At 39.5% G+C, this 13,564-nt stretch overlaps 1 protein-coding gene across 2 annotated transcripts in view; it reads right to left on the reverse strand.

Moving 5' to 3' along the window:
* Nucleotides 1-13,564, reverse strand: part of PTPRG (protein tyrosine phosphatase receptor type G) — a 727,666-nt gene that overhangs the window by 307,835 nt on the left and 406,267 nt on the right. For both annotated transcript variants that reach the window (XM_065884517.1, XM_065884516.1), the window contains exon 3: nucleotides 835-1,014. In XM_065884517.1, coding sequence (XP_065740589.1) covers nucleotides 835-1,014 — 180 coding nt within the window. The remainder of the gene's footprint in view (nucleotides 1-834; nucleotides 1,015-13,564) is intronic.

The raw sequence follows: 13,564 nt of genomic DNA on the forward strand, positions 1-13,564 counted from the left end.
AATTAATTTGAAATGGATTAAAGACTTAAAATCTAAGACCTGAAACTATTAAACTCCTAGAAGAAAACATAGGGAAAAAGCTCCTTGGCATTGGCCATGGCAATGATAATTTGGATATGACACCAAAAGCACAAGCAACAAAAGTAAAAACAGATGAGACTCACCAAACTCAAAAGCTGGGCACCGCAAAAGAAACAACCAATAAAATGAAATGGCAAAATGTTATACATGAATTATATCTTAATAAATCTGGAAAAATAAATAGAGGTGACCCTCACTCACACCCCAGAAAAATCCAAAGATCTCAATGTGGGTCTCCTCTGCTTCAAACCCTGCAAACACACAACCTAAGAAAGCGGAAAAGAAAACGATACGTGGCTAGTAAAACTGAGGGAGCGAATTTTAATCTTACTTACTTTTAATCAATTAAAATTTAAATTTGAATATAGCCACATATGGCTAGTGGCCACTATAGTAAAACAGATTTCTAAAAGTTCATGCTGTATCCTTTACATGGACTGACCCATTTAATCCTTATAACCCTATGAGACTGATACAATTTCGTTATCTATATATATATTTTTAATTTTTATCCTATCATATTAAAAAGAAAATTTAAAGCACAAAGTGATTAGGTAGTTTGTCCCAAATCACACAGCTAGTAAAGCAAGTGTCAGTTCTCAAACCAAGGGCCAATTCCAAAGCTCTCACTTGGCTATACGTTCTCTGTAGCAACATACACTACTAAAGGAGCAACTCGTGGTTAAGGTAAAGACCAGAGACCCAGAAACATTTCATATTGTTCCAAAGACAAGTAAAGAAGACACAGTCTACCTGTTTTCCCTGTGTTTTTCATCCAGGTTTTGTTGGAAGACTCATTGTCAAAGCCATCAAGTTGCAGGTCCTGGTACTCTTCACCCACACGTGCATGCTGGTCTGAAATGTCTATAGGTGACTGGTGATGGCCCCCACAGCTGACACTAGACGTGACCCAGTGCTCAGGACCGTAGGCACCTGTTGAAAGAGAACAAGACTTCAATCCTTACGGTCCAAGGGTCAGGGATAAAATGAGTATATCATGCACGAAAGTCAAGCACTGCATCTCCCAAGGTTAACATTTTCTACATGTCCCCACCCTAAAGATGTCGGTGCATTGGAAGACTATCAATCCAAGCCATTTGCTTGACAGGGCAAGAAAATTTGAGAAAAAAGTTACTTAAGATAGTTTTGCTCCTTGATTTGTAATCAAACATTTGCTAACTTTATCCGTAATCAGATTAAGGGAGTTGAGCAGAAGGGCCGTCAGAGCTGTTCACAGTTTTTAAAAATTTTAAAATAATATTCCTAAACTAAACAGAGCATTTATTCACAAGAAAACACCTTAATCAATTTACTATGTTCTCCTATTGTGAACAGTACACTAAACACAAGTTTCTTCTAGGTTCCTAGGAATTTTTGAACTGGAAAAGGAAAAGAATTAAAAATTAAAAGTAACACAACACTGGATGAGAGTCATTACAAATGATGTGGGCAATGAGGCAGGGTTTTCCTACGGTTAATTGTGAGATTTTTCAATTTAGCCAGTTTGAACACAAGTATATTAAGGCACTCACTTCTCTTTCTCAAGCCCTCACTCTCATAGGAAATGGGGGTATAAAGTTACCTTCAGACTAGAATCAGCGTTCATATAAATAAAGACTTTTGGGGGAACATATGCTACAGGAAAAGAGGAAGAGAATGTAGCTATAACACATAACCCTAATGGACACCAATCAGGCATAGATAGAGAAAACACATGGCAACAACTGCACCTCTGCCCTATTCAGAAATTATATATCTGGGGGTGATGTCTACTAAGTTGATAACAAGCTCTGAAATTTTTCTGCGCCCTACCTTTAACCTTCTTGACATGACAAAGTGGAAGTAGTCAGCTGGAAAAAAACATCTTTTGCTAGAAAGATTAAGATAAATCTCTTTTTGAGAGTCAGATATAGAATAAGTCTAAACGGTATAATTTAAATTTTTTAAAATTTTATATTGGAGTATAGTTGGTTTACCATGTTGCGCTAGTTTCAGGTGTACAGCAAGGTGATTCAGTTATACACATACATACAACTATCTTTTTCAGACTGTTTTCCCATATGGGTTATTATTGAATATTGAGGAGAGTTCCCTGTGCTATACAGTAGGTCTTTGTTGATTATCTACTTTATATACAGTAGTGTGTGTAAACTGTATAATTTTTAGAAGATAAAATTTAGGCTTCCCAATCCATAAAGTTTAGTGTGTGTACAAACAAACATATACATATACTTGTATTCCTAGGTTTTTTTAGCTTTAAATTCCTTCACATATCAAATATAGGAGGATGAATGGCCAAAGTGACTTTAGGAGAGCAACCCATCCATGAACCATATTTTTCTTCCTCACTCTATACCTAGCCCTGTATGATGGAAGACACAAGGACACCTTAACATAGTTCTCCCTCCTACTAAGTCCACACCTGTGCCCAACCCTCCACCACACACACTCCCTGGCCACGGATTTCCCCATGCCCCTAAGTCGGACACAGCTCACAGCTGATACAAACAGTGGTACCATGAAAAAAGCAGCAACAACAGAAAAATCTTTTCAGTCACAGTCATGGAAACTTCACGGCTGCAAGAGCACCTGATGAAGCTCCCCTAAAAATGATCCATATGCTTGCTATCTGGCAAACAGCTCAGCCTCACTCTATGTCTGGGTCATTTTCCCTAATCCTTATCTCATGCAGTAAGATAAAAGAGACTATCAGAAAGAACATGTTCGCTGATTGGCAAAGATTTAGCAAAACCTCTGGCACTTATCAAAATCACTTACAAGTGCCATAAGACTTTCTAGAAAAAGTTAACATCGCCACTTGCTTTACTGTAGGACTCCAACTAAATTAGGAATTGTCAAGGGCTTTTCCCTCACGTCATTTCACCTCTTGGTCAAATTCCCTAAGACTGCATGAGATGAGTCATAAAGGAACAGAGCGTGCATTTGCATATGTTGGAGCCAAACTTTATTTTCATCTTGCATCAATATATTTGAAGAAAAAAAGGAGGGGAAAGGGGACAGAAGGCTCCAATTATCCTGTCTGCTCTAAATCTTCTAACAGATGCCAAAAGAATCCATTGAAAAATGGAATAAAGTGCTTGTTGACATATCTGATAGCTGACCATAATGTAAATTCTGGCTAGCTACAACTGGGCCTGTATGTTTGAATTATGGAAACTAATGTTTTAATGGTGTGTGTGTGTGTGTGTGTGTGTGTGTAACGCCTTTCAGAAACTCAGTACTACAACAAAATTGCACTCAAAGGAAAAAAATGCATGGTAAAAATCAATCCAAACACATGTGACTCCAAAGAAATAAGAATGCAAGCCATCATTTGTAAAAACACATAGACACCTGGTAGTTATCCTACTGATTAAAAAAAATACTCTTTAAGCTCTGATAAGTACTTGCCATTCATATTATTTCTCATAACCTGCCAGACATGGGTGAAATATAATTTAGCCTTCTATAAAAATATAATCAGGGTTCATACCAGTGAGATTCATTTATTCACTGGTAACAATCTGAAGATTTAAGCCGACTACATGCTTGCTTTCACACCTCTACCCAATATACGTTCAAGTGCAGTTTTAATTGAAACTGATCTTCCACTTCAGATTTTAAATTAATTCTTCTCTGGAGTGCTTCATGCTCCAGACACCCTTGCCTTGCAAAAACCTCTATGTCATTAGTGGTGGAAACAGAACACTTTTTCTAAGCTTGCAGGTATTGATTACCTATTCTCACACTGAAGCACCACTGCCATTCCACACTGTATAAATCTCTTCAGTGTTGAGACACTTTATAAAGGACTGAGAATTATACCATTAATCATTTTCGGTTGCACAAGTCTCATAGCATTGAAAGCTTTGTTTTTCAGAACTTTGAATAAATACCTTTAAGTTAAAAACATGACACTAAAAAAACACTGTGGTTAACTGAAACCTAGTTTTGAAGGAGGGAAAACAATCAGCAAGAAGCCTTCCTCTCTCAGGTCTGACATCATCCATCTAAAATAAGAAGAGAAAGTCATGTGCATTTTAGCACCCTCTTAGCAACTCTTTCTTAGAATACTTGCATTTTGGCATCTGGACCCATTTTGACCTGCTCAGTAACTCTGACATGGCAACCTACCATGCAAGGCTACCTTCTCGAAAAGGGAGGCGTGGGGCTCAGGAGTAGAAACCACAGGCCAGTTTGTCTGCCAAGGGTAACTTCCCGTTCACCTGTTGACAGTCTGGAAGGAATGAGATCTTTTATTTTTTTAAGATTTATTTTATTATGTATTTATTTTATTTATTTTTGGCTGCATTGGGTCTTAGTTGTTGCACGTGGGATTTTCATTGAGGCATGCAGGATCTTTCGTTGTGGAACATGGGCTCATTAGTTGTGGCGCACGGGCTTAGTTGTCCCGAGGCATGTGGGATCTCAGTTCCCCGACCAGGGATCGAGCCCGCATCCCCTGCATTGGAAGGCAGATTCTTAACCACTGGACCACCAGGGAAATCCCCAGGAATGAGATCTTGATGGAGACATACCGCCAACATATTAGTACCAAGGGAACTAGCACTGATTCTCTTTCAATCTAGAATGAAAAATATTTTCTTTTTAATGCATTCAGTGAATGCATCTGAAATTCCTGGCTGAAGGAATTTCAAGGTCAAGGAATTCCTTGACCTCAGTGTAAAATATCCCCTTGTCAGGGAGGCTTTCGTGAGAGATGTACTGGGTTCTGTACTATCGCGGCAATGGGTTCTTGTTTTCCTATGGACATTTTATCACAAATGTAATTTATTGTTTACTCCTTAGTGTCTGGCTTCCCTACCAGCTCATTACTCTATGAGAACAGGCTCCTTCCCCGTCTTGTTCAAGTTTATTCCAATGTCTAGCACAGAACCCTACAGACACCGAGTTCCTAGTATACATATTTTTGGCACAAATACATGAATTGGAAGATGAGATTAAAGAGTCTTCCACAGTTCTGTCTTGTAACGACACTACAACATGTTTTCTGTGCATTACTTTGGTTTTAATTTTACACTTCTATCTGCTGACTTCTTCCAAAGTCTTTCTCATTTCCTGGTCTCAAGACTAAGGATGTCAACTTCAGAAGTAAATACTCCTTTCTTTCATCATTATTATGTTACATTAATCTGAACAGTGATAAAGTAATATAAACTGCAAAAATAGGATCGATCCATGCGCATGACAGAATCTGTGTGCAAATTTAACAAGCCCACCAAAGGCAATTATGGTTTTTAAAAGAAAGGAGTATGATAGAACTTTGCTTTCAAAAGCCTTTGGGGAAACACGATTATTTTTAAGACCCTCTTATTTTTCTGATGCTTTAACAGAGCTCTCTAATCAAAGAAGGCCAATCAAGAAGGAAAATTAGTCTTGTGCATAAATTCACCACCACAGTCGTTTCAATATTGACTCAACACCTGCTCAGTACCAGCGCCTCAGTGCTAAGAAATGGTGGCCAGGCGGCAGAGCTGCCACAGTTCCCTTGGGCAACTTAAGCTGCCTATGGCTCTGTCTTCTCATCTGTACAATGCGGAAAATCAGTGGTGTCATTGTCAAAGGGTGGTTATGAGGATTAGATGAGATAATCCACATTAAGTACCTAGAACAGTACCAAGCAACAGAAACTCAGTAAGTGGTGGCTGCTGTGATTATTGTCATTGTTATTATGTTACAAAATGTGCAGCAACCCCTCCAGAATCTGACTATATAATGGAGGAAACAACACTGCAGTCCAACCAGTGACTAAGGCAGGTGGACGCAGGCATTCTGCGGTACCAAAAGAGAGAGGAGGGGCCCTCACCTCCCTGAGGACACACCTTCCAGAGAAGGTGACACTTGAAGGGAGTCATTCCCTGACGTGCAGAGAAATTTACTAGGTCCAAGTGTTTCCCGTGTGGGCAGAGGACAAGAATCAAAAGTACAGGTGAGCCCTTTAGGAGGAGAAGTTTAATCCTAGCACCCACCACATTTAGGGACTAGCTTCCCAAGAATGAAGTAAAAATAAAGAGAAAAAAGGCAACTTCCCAGTGGAGAAGCCTGACCTATATATAGCCAAGTGATGAAGGTCAACCTCACCTTCGATATCATGAATTATCATGCACATCCTGATAGGATGTGATAAGAAGGGTGCATTACCACTGTGGGATTCTTTCTAAAAACCCATAATCCCAATCACCAGGAAAACATCAGACAAACCCAAACTGAGGAACATTCTGTAAGATACTTGGCCAATATACCCCAAAAACGTTGAGGTCATGACACACAAGGAAACACTATAAAAAAACTGTCTCAGACCGAAGAAGATTTAGGAGCCGAGACAGAAAATGCAATGTGGTGTCTGAGACTGAATGATGGAAACAAACATGGAAATTAGTGAGAAAACCCATGAGCTCTGAATAAAGGTTGGAAGAAAGAGGAAGACATATTTATGAAACTCACAGATGCCAAATAAAATCTAAGTTTTGTTAAGTGGGTTATATATTTTTTAAATATTTATTTATTTGGTTGCACTAGGTCTTAGTTGCAGCAGGCGGGCTCCTTAGTTGCGGCATGTGGGATCTAGTTCCCTGACCAGGTATTGAACCCGGGCCCCCCTGCATTGGGAGTGCGGAATCTTAACCACTGCGCCACCAGGGAAGTCCCAAGTGGGTTACATTTTAATATCCGGATTTTACTGGCTTTACTATTATATACTTGAGGGTAGGTCTATGGCCTAACAGACGAAGGAGATGGGCACTGATTTACAGATAATGCTGGGGTTGTTCTCATATCCTCTTGATAAGAAAGAAATCTGTACAGAGCAATGCCAAAGGAAAAGAGAGGTGGCCTAAAGAAAGCATAGCAAGCTCGTGAATGATATTTCATTATTTAAGGTTATATAACCACCTTTTAAAATTGGAGAAATTCACCTTACAAAATTATCATTAAAGAACAACATTATTAGCTTAAATTATGGCTCATTTGTGCATTAAAAGAACCCACTTCCACCTCCTTGGTGTACCATTAACAAGTCACTGTATTTTTCTCATTTTGAGATGTTACAATTCAGTACATTAGCACCAGGAAGACATATTTCTACAGGAGGGTGAATAAATCACACAACTGGAGATTAATTCCAACTGGCCTGTTTAAGGTAGACAACTTCCCACGTGAAAATAATGGCAAATACTGTAAATCTGGGTCCCCGTCTGAGATCCCGCTTGATGTTCAGTGTTTAAGGCCAATTTAACCCAAAGAACTTGCTTGCCATGCATAAATTCTGAAGCAAAACTAAGTTACTGTGTTCAAAGGAAAATCAAATAAAAATCTGAGAGACACATCTCAATCTCTCGCCCCCCACCTCCAGCAATATTACTTGAAAATCTAAGATAAGCAAATATAATTGGTTAGCAACAGGACTTTTCTATAGTTTAAGTAAATCATCTCACTTCAGTGTAGTTCACTATTAATACCTGACCTGAGAAAAAGAGATAAAAGTGCTCTCTTTAGGGGGCTTCTCTGGTGGTGCAGTGGTTAAGAACCTGCCTGCCAATGCAGGGGACACGGGTTCGAGCCCTGGCCCGGGAAGATCCAACATGCCGCGGAGCAAATAAGCCCCTGCACCACAACTACTGAGTCTGCGCTCTAGAGCCCCAAAACCACAACTACTGAGCCCACGCGCCAAGAGCCTGTGCTCCGCAACAAGAGAAGTCACCGCAATGAGAAGCCTGCGCACTGCAACGAAGAGTAGCCCCTGTTCGCCGCAACTAGAGAAAGCCTGAGCACAGCAACGAAGACCCAACACAGCCAAAAAAAAAATTGCGATCTTTAAAGCATATAAATCATACTTTTGTCTAAAAGCAAGGAATTTCAAATGTCTATCATTTGTATTCCAAACAATGGTTTCTTTAAATACATAAGAGGTTCTTTGGAGAAAACAAGCATACACCTTGAATTTATTTTACCATAATATATCCACATAATGGTGTCTATTCACTAATGAAAAGCCATTAAAAATAATGAATTCTGTCTAAATCTAATTAAAAACAAAACTGATATACATGTTATGTGCTGCTTCTAGTCAAATATGCTTATTAATGCCTGGATCCAGCGTGATTACCCTGCATCTTGGCGTCTACTTTTAACCAACAGCAACAATCCAAAAATAAGTGTATTCATTTTTTAACCTAACATTATAATTAATGCTCTTTCTCCCAAATCTAAAACACATCTTAAACTATTCCATTTTTTAATTAAAAAGCGTTATGGGACTTAACTTACAATTCTTTTGCATTTTCTAATCCTGGTAGCTAATTACCTTTTGTGCGTTTATTGTTGTATATATGAAAAATGGAAAATGTGCTTTTTAAAAAGCATTCATATTGCTGATCTCCACTGTTTTCATTTTATTCATGTATAAGTATGAATTTGTTTAGTGTTATTAACAGGAATTTTCAAATTTTTAAGCCAGTTAAGAAAACGTAAATTTACCTTACAGATAATAAAATAGTTCGGCAAATATTTTGTTTTTAAATTTTAGGTATAAAAACTTCATTCCTCCATCTCACATCAATGATGTGTTTTAAGGTAACTATCAATATCTAACCACAATACAAGAAATAATATCAGACAGTAACACCAGAAATGGGCACTACTTTACTCATTTTTTAATACCAAGTGTTATTTGTTTAACTTCCCAGAACCTCTATTTTAGGACTAGATGTTTAAAATTAATCTCAAGTAAAGTGTGGAACAGCATGAATCTCTACGTTACAGGTCCCAGATTCTAATCCTTATCCTGAAGGTCTCTCTGAAGCCTCTTTTACTGTTCTAAAAAGTGAGGGTATTACAAAGAGTGGAGATGCCAATCATGATTACCAGGGAGTCTAAGCCACAGGCCTCCAGGCTGAGTAGAGGCTCATAAGGACAGACTGACTGACTCGACTGACTGATTGACTGACTAGTGATGTCTGCATGGGTGTGGGAGATGACAGTAGAAAAGCACGCACCATGAGCATAAATGTAATTCACAGACGAGAAGATTCTAAAGGTCTTTCCAAGAAAACAGCTGTAACTCTGCATGTTTGCACGCAGCTCGGATTAAAAACTGTTACCTTTCAAGCGCAATCCACCCACATCCAACCATGCAAGCAAACTTTTTACTACTGACTGGGATGGTTTATCCACTTAAAATCTAACTAATATTGTTTAAAGTTGGGCCAACTTTATTTTTGTTTCTTGTAAATACCACATAAAATTGCTTAAAGAAGGCATCTGAGCAATCAACAAAAAAGTCCCAATTTTTACCGTCCAATGCCAAACATCTCAAGTGTTTATAAACTGTAGGTAAGTTGGTTCTGGACCTGAAGTCTTCAACCTTCAAGTCAAGTACGTCTTCAAGCAATCAACACTCACCATATGACAAAGATCTTTTCTTTCAGAATTCTGACTGCCCCCATAAAACAATATAAACAGTCATCCAGGGACAAGAAGGTCACATGGCATAGTGGAAAAAGTACTCGGTAAGGAGACCAGCCACTCAAGTTCTAGTTCAAGGGTGGCAAATGAGCTTTAACTCACACATTAGCTCCATATGATTGTATGATTACTTATGAATAAAAACAAGACCAATGACCAATGTCTGTCAACAGTGCCAGACGGGCCATGGTGACGGCCATGTCACGAATTTGCTCTTTTCATTCCAGTGTCAACTCTAAAGAGTGGAGCTGAAAGTGGCAGTGGTCAAGTCTTATAACGATTCAATTTCCTTACACACAAATTATCAGATTATATCAGATCACTTTTAAAATTCCAAAGAGTTCTAAATACTACAAGAATACTTCCTGTGACACCTGGAAGAATCAAACAGGCATGTTAAATTTTGTTGATATTCTAGCTAACGTTCACCCTCATTAGATACATTCGTGAGAGTAACCAAAAGGACGCGGTGAGGATTAAAGAAATTATCATATACAGAGCACATCCGCCAGCACTCAGCACATACTAAGAGTGCTGAATAAACATGGTTATCTATACTTTCCTCTGGGAACCACAAGCGAACCCTAAATTCTGGATGGTGTGACCCTGCTCCTGGTTCCAGAAATAGCACCTGATCTCGTCTGGCTGTTTAATCCCATCCTCCTTCACAAGAGACTGACTCAGGAAGGGGTGTTAATCCAGGACTAAGCCAATGAGCACGGGGGATTTCTCTGGTCAATGGGAATGGTTTAGGTTGATACTACTCAAAAGCAGGCTCCAGACTTTTGTTCAGAGGCTGAAGGAAGAACCTACCGTCTTCCCTGAATGGGAATGAAGAGGAGGCAGGGAAAGGACTGACTTGGAACCAAGAGGGAATCAGCTGGAGACCAAAGCTGACAAAGAAAAAGGTGTGTGCGGGGATCGGGGATGGGGGGGGCGGGCGGGGCGGGGGTAGGACCTGACCAAACAGATGCTGAAATTCAAATTTTACCTCTAGACTTCTGAATTTTAAGTGTCTTTGTATTCAAAACAGCTTGAGTAGGCTTTCTGCTATTTGTGACCCAAAAATATAGGTGATCATCAGAATGTTAGCTTGAAAACACCAACAGTTAAATCATTCAATGCTTTCTACATGCATCACTGAGACGAAGATGTCAAATTACAAAGATAAAAATCAGGAACGCATACTGATGGAATATATAAGGATAACATCTACTGATTCCCCTTCCTTCCTTTCCTCTTTCCCTAGAGGAGAGGACAGACTAGGGTAAGGGTTTAAAGATCTCATTTAGACAAGAGGGGAGGGAACGGGCCCTGAAATCCCTGGCTGTAAATTTACACCCTTGGTAACGCAGAGGTCACAGGACAGGACCCCCTGAAAGTCTTAATGGGAACAGTGGCCTCTCGCTGAAGTCTTCTGCCTCAGAAGCAAGCCACAACACAAATTACTACACACGGAAGTCTTGCTGAGGTGGTGATGCAACATTCCCAAAGGTCAGAGTTGCATCTCCAGGACGGAAACAAAGCAGACAGTTAGGGCCTAGTTCAGTCTGGTTCAGACAATGCTGGGACTTCCTGTCTTTGAGTAGGAGGCCTTTTTCACACCATTGCTATTGTCGGCACCACGCCCCACAAAGGGCTGTGGAATATAACCTGCGTCAGCTCAGGCGACATCCCAATCACAAGTAGAAAAAAGGGAAAAATTCCCAGACAGAATTCAGGAGTTTGGTGTTTGCAAGGAATACGAGGGTACAGGCCAACCCCCTGACCTCAGGGCTGAGAGGAAAAGAACAAGAAATTTAAAACCGTTTTATGAGGCGCTCACTCAACAGCTGAGGGGCCCGGGGTGGAGCGGGTGTGTGGGGCTGGGAAGCACTTCAGAGGGTACAGACAGGATGATTAACACCCTTCCTGCGACAACTATAAAAGGAGGAATGCATGCCCCCAAATGTATTAACTATTAAATGCTATCTGGGGAAATGTCTAGACATAAAGCGCCACATTTATGAGGTAAAGCCAAACAGCATAATGGATTCTGTCTTTCCGACACACTGTGAATAGTTCGCTTTAACTTATACTTTTTTCTATTTCAATAAATTTACAGCGTGCAGAACTTCCAATAAAGGGGATCTATAAAGAAAATGGGAGAAATTAGCAGAAGCGACGGTGATAAAAAGAACACTAACTCCATTTCATCAAATCAGAGGAGTCTCTGCTAACCTATCTGTTTAAAATAGTTCCCTCATCCATGTTCTATTTCCTCGACCTCGTGCATTTCTCTTTCTAGTATATGGTCCATGAGAAAATAAACTCCATGACGTCAGACACTTGCCTATTTGGTTCACGTGGTACACAGAAGGTACTCAATAAATAAGTATCTGCTCAAAAGGGCTCGGATTAAGGTGAGGCACTCACCAAAAACTCAGTCATCAAAATAAATAGTATCTCAATGAAGTATTTTAAGGTTTAAAGTAAACACAAAAACCTATGATGAGCAATATATAAAAACTTTAACGATATTCAGTTAACAGTCCTGTGCAAAGTCTGAGGCAAAAGGAAAAGCCAGCAATCACAAATATTGCACTAAACTATAATTCCTCTTGATCGCTGAGTTTTTTGACACCCTAGTCCCAGCTCTGCGATAAACGACTAAGTGACATTTAATAGTATACAGCCATAAAGTGACATCAATAAGGAAGGCATCATCCATTTGAAGGATATTCAACAATGTGCCAGGCATTGTGATGAAAGCTTCTTATATTTTATCTTCTTTGATCCTTTCAACAACTCGTGTCAAGTATATACTAGTTTCTCCATTTCTCAGATAAAGAAATTGAGGCTCAGAAGCTAGGAAACTTGCCCTCACATAGTAAGTGACAGACCACCGAGTCAATTCCAGACCTACGGGACTAACCCATGCTATAAAACAAGAGTTTGCCAACTATAGCATGTGGGTCATCCACAGCCCACCATGCGTTTTTGTAAATGAAGTTTTATTGGAACACAGACACACGCATTCAAGTATGTATCACCTATGATTGTTTCCGTGCTGTAACTCCAGAGTTAAACAGTTGTAAAAGAGACAAAAAAAAAAAAAAAACCTAAAATATTTACCATCTGACCTTTTGTTTACAGTATGAAAGAACTGGCAATAATGTAAATATCCAACAGTAAGGACTTGCTAACTACTTCCACATCTAATGGTTCAAAAGTAGATAATCCGGGCTTCCCTGGTGGCGCAGTGGTTGGGAGTCCGCCTGCCGATGCAGGGGACACGGGTTCGTGCCCCGGTCCGGGAGGATCCCACATGCCACGGAGCGGCTGGGCCCGTGAGCCATGGCTGCTGGGCCTGCGCGTCCGGAGCCTGTGCTCTGCAACGGGCGAGGCCCGCGTACCGCAAAAATTCAAAAAAAAAAAAAAAAAAAAAAAAAAAAGTAGATAATCCTACTCTCGGATAAATTCCCAATAGTTCCCATATTTAAATATTTAAAATAAATAAGTAAAAGCGCAAGAAGCAGTTGTGGGGAAATCTGAAGTAGGGAAAGCATTTTTTCATATCATGTAAAACCTCAACATCAGAAAGACTGATAAAATCAAATACATTAAATATTTAATTTTCTGATTGCAGAACACACCATAAGAAACATCAAAAGACAAGTGATCTGCAAAAACATTTGCAATTCATACCACAGAAAGGAAAGTTCTTTAGTATACCAAGAGATTCTAGAAATCGATAAACCCAAAACCCCACATAAAAATGGTCAACGGATATAAACCAACAGTTCAAAAAAAAAAGACGAAACACAAATGGCCCCTTGACACAGGAAAAGTTGCTGTGCCACACTAAGAAGGAGAAACACAAATTAAAATTATAGAGATGCATTCTTTCACCTACAAAATTTGCCAATACCAAGATGTTTGATTATACACTGTTAACAAAAATGTATTCAAATAAGCACCTTCATTTACACTAAGAAACAGAAACAGTCTCTATGGAAGA

The sequence above is a fragment of the Phocoena phocoena genome, chromosome 10, assembly GCF_963924675.1.
Source record: "Phocoena phocoena chromosome 10, mPhoPho1.1, whole genome shotgun sequence".
NCBI lineage: Eukaryota > Metazoa > Chordata > Mammalia > Artiodactyla > Phocoenidae > Phocoena > Phocoena phocoena.